Below are 14,421 nucleotides of genomic sequence, written 5' to 3' on the forward strand. Positions count from 1 at the left end.
TTGTGGCCAAGTTTGTAGATGATGCAAAGTTAGGTAGAGGCACAGGCAGTGTTGAGGATGCAGGCAAACTGCAGAAAGGCTTGAACAGATTTGGAGAATGAGCAAAGAAATGGCTGATGGGATACACTGTAGGGAAGTGTATGGTCATGCACTTTGGTAGAAGAAATATAGGCATAGACTATTTTCTAAACAGGGAGCAAATTCAAAAATCAGAAGTGCAAGGGACTTGGTAGTCCTTTTGCCAGATTCCCTAAAGGTTAACTTGCAAGTTGAGTCAAAAAGCAAGGAAGGCAAATGCAATGTTAGCATTCACTTCAAGAGGACTAGAATATAAAAACAAGGGTATAATGCTTCATAAGATTGGTCCGACTATATTTGGGAAATGGTGAGCAGTTTTGGACCCCATTTCAAAGAAAGGATGTGCTGTCATTGGAGGGGGTCTAGAGGAGGTTCATGAGAATTATTCTGGAATGGAAGGGCTACAATATGAGGAGCGTTCGATGGCTCTGGGCCTGTACTCACTGGATTTAGAAGAGTCAGAGCGGCGGGGGGGGGGGGTGGAATCTCATTGAAACCTACTAAATATTGAAAGGCCTGGACAGAGTGAATCTGGAGAGGATACGTCCAGTAGTGGGAGAGTCTTGGACCAAAGGGCACAGCCTCAGAATAGAAGGGTGTCCCTTTAGAACACAGATGAGGAAGAAATTCTCATCTCACAGATGAGGGTGATGCATCTGTGAAATTCAGAATTCAGTGCCTCAGATGACTGTGAAGTTAAGTCATTGGGTATACTTAAAATGGAGGTTGATAGATTCTTAATTAATAAGGACATCAAAGGTTACGGGGAGATGGCAGAAGAATGGGGCCATAATGGAATGGTGGAGCAAACTCAATGGGCTGAATGGTCTAATTCTGCTTTTATGTCCTATGGTGTGTGTTCTTATGGACATGTCCTCTTCTCATTACCACCATAATGGAAGAGGTTTAGGAACCAGAAGATCCATATTCAATGACTTAGGAACAGTTTCTTGCCTTCTGCCATCAAATTCCTTGAAGGTCCAGGAATCCATGAATGCTACTTCTTTATTCCTTTTTCACACGTTTATTTTGTAATTTTGTGACTTATAGTAACTTTATGTCTTGCATTGTACTGCTGACATAAAACTATAAATTTCATTACATATATCAGAGATATACCTGATTCTGATTCTGGCATAGCTTCCTTATGATTGTCACTGTGTGCTGGGCCCAGGAATTTACATCTGCTGACAAACAGGAGAAAATCTGCAGATGCTGCAAATCCAGAGCAACACACACAAAATGCTGGAGGAGCTCAGCAGGTCAGGCAGCATCTATGGAAAAGAGTACAGTCAACGTTTCTGGCCGACTCTCTCCTCCATTACATCTGCTGATCCCCACTGTAGGTCAAAGTTCAAAGTAAAATGTATTATCGGAGTACATACATGTCACCACATACAACCCTGAGATTCTCTTTCAGTGGGAATACTCAGCAAATCTATAGAACTGTAACTGTAAACAGGATCAGTAAACTGTAAACAAACTGTGCAAATGCAGATAATAAATAAATAGCAATAAATGATGAGCATGAAATAACAAGATAACAGATTCCTTAAATGAGTGCAGTTATCCCCTTCAGTCACAATTGTAATCCAGGAAATATTGTAGCATTTTGCACTCAACATGGTCCAACAAACAGCAGTGAGATAACGATCAGAAAGTCATAACTGAATTGAATCAACTTTTAATTGAAAGTTGAGGGATGTTTATTGTTTAGGACTTTGATCTTCCCAGGAGAATCAGGAACGTTTTACATTAGGAAGTACTGAAAATGACAGACAGTAATTTCAGGGAAAAGTTTCCAACTAGCAAGATGCATTGTTTTAACCTTTTGTTTTACCTAGTATGGAAAGTTTATAAACATGCTCTCCTCTTTTGCTGAAAGATTAAATCTAAATTTAACCACACATCTACAGAAGTTCACCAAGATTTTTAATGACAAGCCAAATCTTGGCAGACTCCTGAGGAATTAGAGGCACTATCATGCTTTCTTCACAAATATATTTATATGATGGGTACAGGACAAGTCCTCTGAGATAGTGACACCCAGGAATTTAAAGCTACTGACCCTCTCCACCTCTGATCCTCCAATGATTACTGGTTCATGAACCTCTGGTTTCCCTCTCCTGAAGTCTACTATCAGTTCCTTGATCTTACTAACATTGAGTGAGAGGCTGCTGTTATTACACGACTCCGTCAAGTTTTCAATCTCCTTCTTGTATGCTGATTCATCACCACCTTTGATGCAGTCCACAACAGTGGTGTCGTCAGCAAACTTGTACATGGTGTTGGAGCTGTAATTAGCCACACAATCATAAGGTGTAAAGAGAGTAAATTAACGCATGTTTGCTTTCCTTCCCCTTCTGGAAGGCAACCAGCTTTTTAAGTTACTGACACCGAGTACGAGGTTATGGCAGCACTGAACCATCTCCGGTGTCTGTCGGGAAGTCTGCTGCTGTAGCAGAATTTGTAACTTGCGTGCTACATGACTTACTAGTGTACCTGGATGTTACCTTCCTTTTGACCTAGCCAAAAATGTCCCAATATACCGTTCTCCTCCGCACCATCCTGTCAAAGTTAGCCAGCCAGCACAGACAGGGGAACAACAATAGCTCCCCGCTGTTCACAAGGTTCAAAGTAAATTTATTATCAGAGTACATATATGTCACCATATACAACCCTGCAATTCATTTTCTTCACAACTGCCTGCAGTAATAGCTCAGAGATTCAGCATGCTGGTCAGGTTACAAATCCAATCCAACTGACTGATAACCCCACTCAACAAAATTACTCTGTTTCTGGCACCAATTCCACCATCAAATTCTGTATCTGTACTTAACAAAGTAATCTGCAAGATTGGAAGGTCACTCTATAAGTGATATTAGTGTACATATTGGACAATAAATTGATAGATAGACTGGCTGTGAGCACATTGGAAGAATGGACATTGGGATGGTGCTATCTCATAATGCTTTGTTCAGCAGTTATCGGGCACATTTACTGTAACGTGAGCCAGAGAGCAGATTGAAAGAGCGGTGCTGCCTGCAGCCTTGTGAGATGGACGTCAGAAGGTGAAAATACAAATATGGGCTGTGCAGTTTCCCTACACCTCCCCTGCTAACCCTTATCCATGCAGTCTTCCTTTACCGTCTCACCTGATCTCTTCTTTTTCCTGCCTGGCTGAGGTGCATACAATCAAAGGGGGAGGTTGGGTGTGGCCTGAGGTCCGAGAATACTCACTGCCTATGATTGGTCCCTTTCCCCAGCGGTACCAGTCAGGCTGTCTACTTGTCCTAGATGCATGAGCCAGTTGTCAATGCCATACGTGTTCCAGAACTGCTCCTGGGTGTTAACGTTTGGAGGATTTATTCATCAGTCCAACACATGGATGCGATGGTGATGAAGACACACCAGCTGTCTGAAGAAATTTGGTGTGTCTGGCAAATGTCTATAGCTGTACGGTGAAGACCATTCTGACCAGTTGCCCCACATCCTGCTACGGAGGCTCAATGCACAGGGTCGCTAGAGGCTGCAGAGGGTTGTAATCTCAGCCAGCTCCATCATGGGCACAGCCCTCTTCACCATCCACGGTATCTTCAAGAGGTGCTGCCTCAAGAAGTTGGAATCCATCATTAAGGGCCCTCGACATCTGCAATATGTTCTCTTCTCATTGCTACCATGGGGGAGGAGGTACAGGAGCCTGAAGACCCACTCTCAATGATTCAGGAACAGCTTCTTCTACTCCCAGATTTCTAAATGGTCCATGAACCCATGAACTCTTAATCATTTTTGCTTCTCTACTTTTTTTTGTAAATTAGGTTTCCTCGTTATTCCATTGGAAGGCATCTCCAATCCGTTGGTTTCTACGTTTAACTCTGTAGGAGATGCAGGTTGTCAGATTCAGTGTGAATCACTCTCTTGCAGTGACATCTCCACAGGTTTTCCAAAGTAACTGCAGTCGTGGGTTCAGTGGGCTCCTGGGTGAACAATGAAGGCAGCAGCATCTGAGAGCACTGCTGTCCTCACTGTACAGCTGCTGACTTCCTGTGGAGGGCTTTGCTCACAGGGCTGTGTGCTCAGAGGCGGCACAGGAGCTCTGGATGGTCTCCTGAGTGGTTCCCTCACTGGGCTGCCTCAGATCTCAGGTGAGGAGCCGCTGAGCCAGGAACAAGGTCAGTGAACCCCTCCTCACAGACCAGTGCCTCCGCTGGAGAGAGGCAGGAGGACACAGCCTGTGCACATGGTCACCGATGGACGATACGATTCTTCGACACATCAGACCCCAGTGTCCCAGATTCTCACAATTAAATGTCTGTAACGTCACAGCCCGAGAGACTGAGATTCAATACCAAACTCTGATGCTGAGTGTGTGGGGTTTTCACCGTCTCCCCGTGACCGTCTTGGTTTCCTCTGGCTCCTCTGCTTTCCTCCGCATCACAAATACATGCATGTTGCTGTAAGTGCGTAGGTGAGGGGTAGAACCTGGAGGGAGTTGATGGGAAGAATGAAATGCAAAGGGGAAGGATGTGTATAAAAATGGGGGCTTGATGATCAGCACTGACCTGGTCATCTGAAGGAACAGTTTTCAGTGTTCTGTGTCTCCATTTCACCAAGACACACTGACTGTTCAGAAGCTGAGAACACGTACAATCAGGACAAGCACAAAGAGACTTTTACATAGCATCTTCTCGAACCGTCGCTATGATCCTTTCACTTTGTGCTACTACAAACTCCCTTATCATTGCATCTCAAAGCAGATTTTTCATCTGGCTGATCAGCAACGGGGGAAACCCACTTAAAATGGGATTGAAATACCCTTGAGGAACCCAAACAATGAAGACCAAGAGATGCACAACGAATGTCAGAGATACCCAGAAATATAACTGAGGAATCCATGGGCTCGTTGAATTTTCATGTCTGGTCCCTGGATAGAGTTGGAGACCTTCGTGGATCCCACAGGATGCCTGGAATGACTGTCGGAAACAGCTCTCTGTACAAGACTAGAGTTTAGACGTGCAGAGCAATGTGATTGAGGACTCAGTGATCTCAGGGAGAAGATGCCTCCTTCATCCCTTCGAGGTCGAAGTGCACTAAGGCACAAAAAATTACCTGCAGGAGGATCTCAGCAGGTCGGGAGCATCCGCGGAGGGAAATGGACACTCAACCATTTGGGCTGAGACCGTCTGTTCACAGGCTCTGGTTTTCAAAGACAATCACTGGGTAACACAGCATTCTGAGGGACAGCTCTCAGTCCAGGCTCACTCAGTGTGGATGTAGGAACCGATAATTCAGCTTTCTCCCCTCGGGATCAGTGCAGTTGACTGCAGGTGATCTCTGTCAGAACTCACAGGTGCTACAGAACAAGAGTGGTCTCTCAGACTCTTTATTTTCAGTGAAATGACATTACACGTGTTGGCTTCAGTGAATCATGTTTGGTCATCAAAGATTCCCGCTAACATCTCACAGCTACAATTGGGCAGGAGGTCCCACACAACCAAAGTTCAGAAGTTCAAAGCTCAGTATAAATATATCTTAGAGTTGAACACAAGGACAAACATGTTAAACAAATTAATATAAGTTTTACATAACACGTGCAAAATAAACTAAAATAAATATGACAACTGTAGCGAAAGATTGAGAGAGTATAATATATTCTGAGGTAGTGTTAGCGCTTTTAAGGTCAGTCCAGGATCCTGATGGAAAAGTGCTGCTATTGACCATGAGGTGTGGGTCTTCGCTTGCCCGAGGGCAGCACTGGGGAGAGCATAGCTGGGTGATGGAGGCCCCTGATGATGGATGTCACCATCAAAACTCTTGTGGATTCCTGGATGGTGGGAGAGCTCAACTCGTGATGGAACTGGCTCTCTGTCCAGCTCTCTCTCTTGTATCTTGCAAAGCTGAGCATTCGAGTTCCCATACCAGGCTGTGAAGTTATGCTGCTAAATATAGAGTTTTATTCCCAGGACCGTGTCTGCTCCTGCATTTTATCCTCATCTGCAAACAGAGCCAATGTCAGTACTAGTGGGCAGATGCTCAGGGGCTTCCGTGCATTTCTCCTCTCCTCTTTTAATGAGAACATGGCCCATTCCGTTCAAATACAAATAGGGAAATAAAACCTGGTGAGCATCAGGTTTATCATCACTGACATATGTCATGTGATTTGTTGTTTGTGCAGGCAGTACAACACAAGACACACAAGATTACTGAGTTACAAATAAATAAATTGTGCCAAAGAGGTATAGTGAGTAGTGTTCATGAATTGATGGACCTTTCAGAAATCTGTTGGCAGAAGGGAAGAGTTTGTTCCTAAAACACTGGATGTGGGTCTTCAGGACCCTGTACCTCCTCCCTGATGGTGGTAATGTGAAGAAGATTTGTCCGGGGTGGGGAGGGTCCTATGGACGTATGGCACCTTGCCGAGGCACTGCCCCTTGAGGATGTCCTTACTGGTGCGGGGTGTTGTGCCCGTGATGAAACTTGTTTGAGTTCTGCAGCCTCTTTTGATTCTGTGTATTGCAGCCTCCACAGCAGGCTGTGATACACCCAGTCAGAATGTTCTCCATGGTACATCTGTAGAAATCTACTAGAGTCTTCGTGACGTACCAGATCTCCTCAAACATCAAATGGAGTCTAGCTGCTGGTGTGACTTCTACGTGATTGCATCAATATTTTAGGCCCAGCATAGTTCCCCGAGAAGGTGCATTAATTCAGACTAGCTGGTGGAAGGACTTTCAGAGTTTGCCGAGCCCAAGGTTTAGTTAGTATGATAAGAAGTCTATGATCTGAAATAGCAACCTTCTGAAAAGCAAGCATTGATTAAAAATGCCTTCTTTTCAACTAGGATTCTGATCAGATCTCCTCTCCTTGTGCTAATGTAAACCTTATGAATATTCCGCATTACAAATCCTGGTAAAGTAATGCAGAGCTACATATTCTCTGTCTTAACAACTTTGTCAGAAAGTAAAACTTTTTATCCTACAAGTTTAAGGAAACAGCCCCCCTGTATACTGGTGATGTAACTATTAAGGACTCACACAGCTCTGTCACATTACTCTTAATGCATTAGGGCTTACATTTCAGTCAGTAAACTCTCTGATCATATATAAGGTTCTACTCAGTCTAAGACAATTTCTGCATTTGTTTTAATAGCAAAAAGTTAATAATAAGTGTACAATGGTGCAGTTTATTTTTGTGTTATTAGAAGTGAAAGATTGTGAATTCTCAAGAAACTCTTCTGGAGATTTTCTAATGATCCACTTCAGACTTTCATACTAAGTACAGCTAAAAAGGATTTTCCTATTTCTATCCGCAAACCTTTTTCCTGTTCAACTTTTAGTTGAACTAAGTAAGACCTTGGTTTCCTTTAATTGTGTGCAGTTCTTGCGGGAGTTTTCTACGAATTCTCTATTGCTAATCTATGGAAATAGTTTTGTTTCACTGTTATTTGTCTTTGTTTATGAGCAGTCAGTCATTCTTATCATTCACATTTCCTCTTCCTTAAGAGCAATGCACGACTGCTAAGTGTGCAATTTCACTCTTTCCAATATCCCACTTACATCATTAACGTGGGGTCAAACTGCGGCATCGTTGCATGAGTCTAGTTGTGACCGAGATTTAATGGCAGATTTTTTATTTGTTGGGAGCAATTAAATGTAATAGGATGGTCATTATTTCTGGAGTAGGATCTTGAAAATGACAAAATAGTTCTTGGAAAAATCATTGTAGCTGTATGTGAAGTCACAAAACTATGTACCTTTTGAAAAGCTCATGCTGCAAAGTGGAGATTGAGTGTCCATTCCCCAGTTCACAGAAAATCCAATTTGCCTGGTTCCATTATCCCGATGGGCCACCCCTGCAGTAGTTCCATCTCCCCAGTGACTCGGGTGCAGCATGAAGACCTGAAGCAGTCCTGCCCTCCCTATCTGAGCCATGTGTGTCTAAGTAATCTTTCCAGCCTTAGTCCCAAATGAGATTCTTGATGCTTTTGTTACTTGTAGCTCTTTGACCTCCTGCTCATCTTTAGTTTAGCAGGAGTAACCGGGCTTATCTCTGCAAGACAACCCCTCTCCAGCACCACGTTTTCAATCACAAGGGGCAGATTTTGTTTTGTGGCTGCTTTTTAAGATCTGATCCGAGACAATGTCACCATACGTCAGTTGCCCAGTTTCCAGCACAGGTTTTAATTTCTGTCTTCTTGACTAACCTGAATGCCCCATGAGCCCTCAGAGCCTTTTCCTGGCCTATTCTTGGTGATTCATCCTTTGAATGAAGCCCTTTGAAGGGCATTAACATTTGGTAAGGAAACTAGTGATTCTCTTTCAGATATTCTAACAGAAACAACTCATCTCATCAATTGAACTTTGAGGCCATTCTTGAGCCACTCGGTCAAAGGCTGACCCACCGTTAGGTTGAGACACAGCTCCCTGTCTGACCCTCCTCATGACAGAGGTCACTGACTTTGATGGGAATTGTGAAGATCTACCCTGCAGTACCGAGAGCCCAGAATATCGGCACTGTGCCTTTAACATAGTGATTCAGCACAAAAGCAAGCCCTGCAGCCCAACTCATCTGTGCTAAGCAAGTTGTATCTCTGAGCTAGTCTGCGTTTATAAGCAGAACTTGTCATAGAAGGTACTTCAAAATCATGCAGTTATTAAACACATTTCTATCTACAGTGACATAAAAATACAAAGGAAGCCCACGTTGAAAAATACAGAGGGGAAAGGAAAAAAGATAACCAGGACTCACTGTCTCCTTGTTAAAATGTTACATCTATTAACTAAAACTCTTTTCAAAGTTATTGGCAGAGTTATTAACTTCCAAAAGTAATGAGACACCAACCCAATTTTATAAACTTGCCTTCATCTGAGCTTTGAAAGATTGGCAATCTTTCAGCTGAATGGCTTCTTTCATCTTTTGTGAATCATTTCCCTGCTGTTCAGAGAACTGAACCACTGTTTAAAGAAATATCATCACACCACCTTTTGGGGCCAGAAATAACAGCAGCAACATTTTAAACCTTTGTCTTTGTAATACTATTGCTGTTATTGCAGGTTGAGGTGGCCAGACTCTCTCTCAGACAGTGTTTTTATATTCAGTACAGTCTCTGTACATCCCCACTGCTGAGGCCTTCAGCCAGACTCTTAGTGTCTCACAACCACCTCCAGCAACAGTTCTCTTCCCCAACTCATTCTCTGCCAAGGCGAGAGATGTGCCTCAATAAGGCAGTATCCATCATTAAGGACTCTCATGATCTGGAACATGCCCTCTTCTCATACACAAGAGAAAATCTGCAGATGCTGGAAACCCAAGCAACACACACAAAACGCTGGAGGAGTCAGCAGTCCCTCTTCTCATTACTACCATTGGGGAGGAGGTACAGGAGGCTGAAGATGCACACTCAGTGTTTTAGGAACAGCTTCACCCCATCTTTAATTAAATTTCTAAACATTCCATGAATCTAGAACACTATCTTATTCACCTGTTTCACTTACTTATTTATTTACTTGTAACTTATAGTTTTTTATGTCTTACGCTGTACTGCTGCCACAAAGCAACATGTCAGTGGCAACTATCCTGATTCTGAGCTCTGCCTTTCCTCTACTCTAAGAAGTGGGAGAGACCCTTCAGCCCCTCAGACTTGTTGTACCACTCAGTTCGACATGGCTGGGCAGAACCTCAGACGATTTCCTTGCCTTAATCTGATATTCCTTGCTTCCTTTAACCAACAGATTTGATTAATTTCTCTCGCAAAAGCTTCATTGGCTCCTAGCCTTCACCTCCTTTAGTGAAAGCTGGTTTGGGATTTTCACCAGTCCTAGTCTGGAACAGAGTCTGGGCTGAATTCTAATGTTATCTACTTACCTCCACATTTCCTCCACCAGAGGGTTTATTTTCTGCACTTGCCTTTTAACATTTGAAATGCCTCATCCTGGTTGACATAAACCCAAAATTACTGTATGTCACATTTTTATGCCCTTAACGTCAAAGGTAAAAGCAGGTGATTCAATACTATCTCAGTAGTTAAAATGCCATCGTTCACCTCAATATTTTGGGTTGACAATGCTTGCATTGAATTACATATCTACAGTGGTGTTGCAAAGTAATTCACATAAATAGTCAAAGTGCTTTTGAAGACAGACACCCGATATTAAAGATTGCCTCTGAGTACGCAGTAACTAATGATTGCCTATACCTGTGACCATGTTTGATTTGCGGAGTGACAACATCCATCTGGTCTGCCAGCTTGATCTCAAGTCACAATTGTGCAAAATTAGCCATGTTGCCTGGATTGATACAGGCCAATTAACACTACCGTATTATCTTAATGCTTGGTTTTTGCATAGACAAACACTTCATAGTCACCACTTTGCAAGCCAGATCTAGATTATGGGGCAGTTTAACTTCAATTTACTGACCGCAATTTATAATAAGAACTGAAGGTTGGTTCTTGCTTGAAATAATTTCACCTATAGTTACATAACTCCAGAATACTCCTGAACACTACCAGAAATAGTGACCTTTGCACTTCCAAGACTCTGCTCCTCCACAATTCATCCTTTCTGACTGGTTGGGAAGTATTTTGATCTATTTTCTTTTATCCAAATCTTGATTGGCCTTATGTGCTGCCAAAAGAAGTCGACGAGGGAGGGAAGGGGGGTATAACGAGGTGATTTTGTTCCCCCCATCTAACAAGGAAGGGGCAAAAATGCAGGTTAAAATGGTGAGTGACACTAGTTTAAGTCAGTTTAACCCCTTGCAGAAAATGGAACTGAGTTTATGCTCTTGTGCAGTCGTGCAGATGTGATTGTCATGGACAAATGCAGTAGAGAAGCAGATCCTTCTGCCCATTTTGTCCATACTGGGCATCAAACAATCATCCTACTGCAACCTCATTTGTTCTCCCCACATTCCCAAGACCTGGCCCCAGATTTTACCATTACTTGAGACACTTGAGCAACTGACCGTAGAAACTAACTTACAGACCTGCAGTTCGTTCGGATTTGGGAGGAAGAGAGATCAGTAGTGGAAATCCATGCTTCACAATATGTAGCATCAGAGGTCCCACATGACTAGACAAGATGCTGAGCCTGCCGGTCAGTTTCTAGTTCATCATCTTGACTTTAATGGCCCAGTGTTCTTGCCACTCCTTTGAATGAGGCAGGCAAGAAGATATGTGAAATATTTAAGGGGAACCTGAGGGGGAACTTCTTCACTCAGAGCGTGGTGTGAGTGTGCAATGATTGCCAGTTGAAGTTGCAGATGTGTGTTAACATAGAATCATAGAAAACCTACAGCACAATACAGGCCCTTCGGCCCACAAAGTTGTGCTGAACACGTCCTTACCTTAGAAATTACTAGCCTTACCTATAGCCCTCTAGTTTACTAAGCTCCATGTACCTATCCAAAAGTCTCTTAAAAAACCCTATTGTATCCACCTCCACCACTGTTGTTAGCAGCCCATTCCATGCACTCACCACTCTCTGAGTAAAAAACTTACCACTGACCCCTCCCTCTGTACCTACTCCCCTGCACCTTAAACCTGTGTCCTCTTGTGGCAACCATTTCAGCCCTGGGAAAAAGCCTCTGACCATCCACATGATCAATGCCTCTCATCATCTTAAACACCTCTATCAGGGCACCTCTCATCCTCCTTCGCTCCAAGGAGAAAAGGCTGAGTGCACTCAACCTGTTTTCATAAGGCATGCTCCCCAATCCAGGCAACATCCTGGGAAATCTCCCCTGCACCCTTTCTATGGCTTCCATACCCTCCCCTCCACACCTGCACAGTGCTCCCAGCAAAAGTCCTATCACACTCTGGGAATATGAGATGTGGGATAGGAGTTGGGGGTTGGGTGTTTGAGTGTATTGCACCAAATGAAGTCGCAGCTGGAGTGAATAACAAATGTCAGCTACTTGGAATTTAATGTAATTCACTTTAGATCTACCTTAGCAATAGTGCAATTCATCCTCTTCTTGGTGAACCTCCATCGTTAAAGTTCCCCTCCCTATATAAAGAGAGTCTAATTAGATTGCCATTCCAGTTTAATGGAGATGGGATGTGGAAATCAGGATGAAGGGAACGGAGACTAGGAGACTCTTTCAAATTAAGCTGTTTCTATGTCTTGTCCGCAGGAGAAGAGGAAGCGGCAGACAGAGATCGAGAACAAGAAACGGCAGTTGGAGGATGAGAGGAGGCAGCTGCAACACCTGAAGGTAGGTCACCCCTCCACAGTGCACGCACCAGCTGCCCTCTCGCAAATGGTGCCACAGCCAAGCCTTAGTTATCGTTTCACGTGCTGCTCTCGCCTCTTTAAACCACCTTGCTGCTACTTCATTGGCACCAAGCCACAGATTACTGAGAAGCTCCAAATGGGTGGATTGATTTTTGCTTATAGTCACGTATACCCAGATACACATCAAATCATTAGACAGTGCATTGAGGATCAACAAGTGAAAGCAATAATGGAATGAAGAGTAATGTGTAACAGCTACAGAGAAAATGTAATACAGGTTATCAATACGGTGCAAGATTATAACGAGGTACATTGTGAGGTCAAGAGTCCATCTTATCATATTAGAGGACTATTTGATAGTCTTATTATATCAGGGTAGAAGTCCTTGAGTCTGGTAATACATGGTTTTAGGCTTTTGTATCTTCTGCCTGATGATGGTGGTGGGGGGAGAGTGTCTGGGCTAGGTGGGGTCTTGGATTATGCTGGTTGCTCTACCTAGGCAGTGAGATATATAGAGAGAGTCCATGAAGGGGAGGCTGGTTTCTGTGATATGCTTACCAGTGCCTTATAGAAGCTCTGTAAGGCAGTGGTAAGACCTCATTTGGAGTACTGTGTGCAGTTTTGGGCTCCTTATTTAAGAAAGGATGTGCTGACATTGGAGAGGGTTCAGAGAAAATTCACCAGAATGATTCCGGGAATAAGAGGGTTAACATATGATGAACGTTTGACTGCTCTTGGACTGTACTCCTTGAAGTTTAGAAGAATGAGGGGGGACCTCATAGAAACATTTTGAATATTGAAAGGCATGGACAGAGTGGATGTGGCAAAGTTGTTTCCCATGGTGGGGGAGGCTAGTACGAGAGGGCATGACTTAAGGATTGAAGGGTGCCCATTCAGAACAGAGATGCAAAAAAATTTTTTTAGCCATAGGGTGGTGAATCTATGAATTTGTTGCCATGGGCAGCAGTGGAGGCCAAGTCATTGGGTGTATTTAAGGCAGAGATTGATAGGTATCTGAGCAGCCAGGGCATCAAAGGTTATGGTGAGAAGGTGGGGGAGTGGGACTAAATGGGAGAATGGATCAGCTCATGATAAAATGGCGGAGCAGACTTGATGGGCCGAATGGCCGACTTCTGCTCCTTTGTCTTATGGTGTCTACAACTCTCTGCTGTTCCATGCAGTCATGTGCAGAGCAATTGCTGCACCAAGCAGTCCTTCCCCAACCAGGGTCCTGTCTGACATCAGCAGTCTTATGCAACTGAAGTACAGTCAGCTCTCCTTATCCGCGGGGGACTGGATCCGAGACCCCCCGTGGATACCAAAAAATGCAGATGATCAAGTCCCTTATTTAACCTGAATCAGTGCGGTGGTCTTTAGGACCCAGCGGAACCCAGGACCTTATTTAACCTGAATCAGTGCAGTGGTCTTTAGGACCCAGCGGAACCCAGGACCTTATTTAACCTGAATCAGTGCGGTGGTCTTTAGGACCCAGTGCAACTCCGGACTTTATTGATCATGTCTCATTCATAACCCGGGGACGGCCTGTACTTTTAAGTCATTTCTAGATTACTTATAATACCTAATACAATGTAAATGCTAAGTAAATAGTTGTTATACTGTATTGTTTAGGGAATAATGACAAGAAAAAATAGTCCGTACATGATCAAACGACGAGTGCTGGAGAAAGAACTTCCGGGTTTTCCCAATCCGCGGTTGGTTGAATCCGCACATGCGGAATCCGCGGACTGTAATTGCATGGGAAATCTGTCCCATCATTCTGTATGGGCCATTTGTAGAGTGGGAAGGTTGGTTCTGTTGCCCTGAATTGACATTGAAGCATCACTTTCATTGATCTGTTTGCTGTACCAGTTATCAATTGTCCATGTGTATGCAGTATCTTGAGCAGTCTCTCTGCTTATTTATTTTGAGATACAGCATGGAACTGTCCCTTCCGGCCTAACAAACCATGGTGCCCAGCAACCCACCTATTTAACCCTAGCCTAATCTCAGGACAATTTCCAAAGACCAACTAACCTAGTAACTGGTACACCTTTGGACTGTGGGAGGAAACCAGAGCACCCAGCGGAAACCCACACAGTAACAGGGT

At 43.7% G+C, this 14,421-nt stretch overlaps 1 protein-coding gene across 2 annotated transcripts in view; it reads left to right on the plus strand.

The window, feature by feature from the left end:
• The window catches only part of palm1a (paralemmin 1a), a 379,936-nt gene that overhangs the window by 104,453 nt on the left and 261,062 nt on the right, over positions 1-14,421 (plus strand). For both annotated transcript variants that reach the window (XM_059991689.1, XM_059991690.1), the window contains exon 3: positions 12,214-12,294. In XM_059991689.1, coding sequence (XP_059847672.1) covers positions 12,214-12,294 — 81 coding nt within the window. The remainder of the gene's footprint in view (positions 1-12,213; positions 12,295-14,421) is intronic.

The sequence above is a fragment of the Hypanus sabinus genome, chromosome 16, assembly GCF_030144855.1.
Source record: "Hypanus sabinus isolate sHypSab1 chromosome 16, sHypSab1.hap1, whole genome shotgun sequence".
In the NCBI taxonomy this organism is placed as follows: Eukaryota; Metazoa; Chordata; class Chondrichthyes; order Myliobatiformes; family Dasyatidae; genus Hypanus; species Hypanus sabinus.